Consider the following 2,593-nt stretch of genomic DNA (forward strand, 5'->3'; position numbering starts at 1 on the left):
GCGCGGGGTGCAAGCCCCCCTCCTCTTGGCTAGATTCTCTGCTGTAACCTGAGCTTCCTATTGATGGATGTAGGGTTTCTTTTTTTTTTCTTTCTTTTAATGGAAGGGAGGGGATTTGGCATCCCCGGAAGGGGCTCTGTGCACAGCTGCTCCCGTGGCCCCGTTTCCCCGTTTTCCCGGGCCGCGCTCGCTCTTCGCTACCCCTCGAGGTGCCCCGGCCCGCGCGCCACATTGTTCTGGATCTCGGGCTGGGCGCCTGTGCCCCTCCCTGCATCCTGGACCTGCCTTCCCTTCCTTCTCTGGCTCCAGGCCAGGGTTTGGGGGATTCCCTCTCTGCAACTTTGCGTTTTATTGGGATTTGTTTTTCTCCCAGGCGGAGACTGTGGGAGTCCTCTTGTGGCCTTGTTTTAATTGGGGAGTTGGAGCGGCAGTTTCCCTTTGGGTTTGAGGTTAGAGTGCTGGGTTGGTGGGGAATGGCCAGCCTCCAAAACCTGGGTTTGGACTTTGAGAAGTGCCATGGTGCTACGGTGCCACAGCCATCGGCCTGAGTCGAGGAGCGGTGAGGGCGGGCCCCCTCGGGCTGCTTTGCAAAGCCGTGATCATCAGCCTGGCGTCTAATGCTGCCCTGCCCTCTGCTTTGCAGACATAACAGCTGGGAGCCGGAGGAGAACATCCTGGACCCGAGGCTGCTCCTGGCCTTCCAGAAGAAGTGAGGACGCTGACAGCACTGTGGGGAGGGCGTGGGGGAGGGATGGTGGCTGGTCGCCTGCCCGGAGGCTGGAGCTGGTGCTGTGGTCTGAGGTCCCTTAGCAAGATTGTCTCCAGGGCCATCTCTGTGACTGGCTGTGAAAGTCCCCAGCCAACCCCTCTCCCACCTTCTCCCAGCCAGCCTGTATCCATCCCTGAGAAGACCCCAAGTAAGTTGTGCTTTGGTTTTTCTGGCAGCCATACTTGCAGAAACCAACTTTTTCAGTTGCTTCGGATAAAGATGTAGCTTCTCTTGGCCTTTTCTGCTGAGTGATTTGCACATGGCACTAACAAAAAACCAGGATAGCAGGTTTGCCACAGTGACACAGGCCTGCCCTTCCAGCCCTGCACGCGTGTGCCATCAGGCAAGAGAAGGCTCAGAGAGGGAGCTGGAACACACAACGTGCGCTTGTGCCTATTGTGGTGTCGCTCAAGAACGAAACATTTATTTTGCTCTGGCCTGCAGCATACATGGGACCGGATTGGGCCAGACTTGTTTCTGTCATTCTAGATGTCATTTCTATTTTTAGGTAGGAAGCTTGAGCTAAGAGATAGGCCTCCTTGAGACGTTCGAGGGCAAGGGGTGGTGAGCAGGGGACAGTGGATGTGCCCACCACACCCCAGCATGAAGGGCCAGGGAGTGCTACTCAAGCAATGGCAAGGCGTGGGGTGTTTGACTGATAACTCCCCCTGGCTCCCCTGGCTGGACTTGCCCTGTGGATAGAGGCAGAAGAATTGGTGGCTGGAGTCTTTCCCAGCCAGGGTCAATCTAGCAGGTTTGTTCTCTGGTAGCGAAAGGTGCGTTCCCTTTTTTCCGCTGTAGCAGAACATTTTGGGTCTTCCCAGAGGGGACATGACAGTGAGGAAATAAGAGTTTTCTGGTGGGGTGAGTAAAAAGAAGAGGAGCCTGTGCTTGCTTAAATCCCTTTGGAAAATCGTCATGGCAACCCATTGTCTTGTGTTGTTTTCTGTCTGGGTCCTGTGAGCCTTGGGGTGGGGGAATGACTTGACCCACTTCAGAGGTTGGTACATTTCTCTGCATCTAACAGTGTCCTCACAGTTGAGAGAGATTGTGCCCTTGCCACTGGTTTTGGTTAGAGCAGAAACACCTGAGATGACAAGAGTTTAAAACCCATGGGTGGCTTGGATTACATCGTGGAAGAAAGAAAACGGAGAAGGTGGCTGTTCAGCCTTCTCCATCCACCAACACGCTAGCTCCCTCTGGGCACTAGGAGCTGGCCATTACCTGCTTGGTATTGGAGGGGGTGGGGGTATGGCCCTTGGCGACGCATAGGCTCACAGCACTCCGTGCACAGGTTAGTATTTCAGCGGAGGAGATCCATGCAACACTTCACTGGCCTTTTAGGAGATTTCGGGTTAAGGACCAGTACTTAGTTGGAGTATGAGCTTTGCCTGGTACTCATCAGAACTGCGTTGAGGAGGGTGCCTTCCAGGCCCCAGTGAGATGATCTTTGCCCAGTGTAATTACCAGGGCCCCTTCCCTTGAGAGTAGCCTGAAATACAAGCTTTCCCTGGGGGCTGGAGGTTCTACTAGCGCTTTGTGGCCCAGGAGGTGTGGAGGCTCTTCAGGGGGGTACTGCGGGTGGGGCATGCACTGAGCCCTGCCTACGTCAGAACTCAGCACTTTCGTTATCTTCCTCAAGAGTAGAGTTTAGGAACAGAGGTATTTTTAAAAAGGAAACCAGGAGAGTCATATGCCAGCAGTCAGGCTCTGCGCGGGCTGGAGGGCAGGGCCCATACTGCTCCTTGCCTGCATGAGGGTTTCATGCATAGGCAGCTGCCCAGGGGATTGCTGGCATCTCCTTGCCCTGGGCTTCCTTCTCCT

General features: G+C 54.9%; 1 protein-coding gene across 1 annotated transcript in view; it reads left to right on the forward strand.

The window, feature by feature from the left end:
• The first annotated feature begins 82 nt into the window (after positions 1–82).
• CBX2 (chromobox homolog 2) overlaps positions 83–2,593 on the forward strand; it is a 9,872-nt gene continuing 7,361 nt past the window's right edge. The window contains exon 1 of the mRNA XM_011957397.1: positions 83–709. Coding sequence (XP_011812787.1) covers positions 618–709 — 92 coding nt within the window. The 5' untranslated portion in view covers positions 83–617. The remainder of the gene's footprint in view (positions 710–2,593) is intronic.

Source organism: Colobus angolensis, unplaced genomic scaffold, assembly GCF_000951035.1.
Source record: "Colobus angolensis palliatus isolate OR3802 unplaced genomic scaffold, Cang.pa_1.0 Scaffold1, whole genome shotgun sequence".
Taxonomy (NCBI): Eukaryota; Metazoa; Chordata; class Mammalia; order Primates; family Cercopithecidae; genus Colobus; species Colobus angolensis.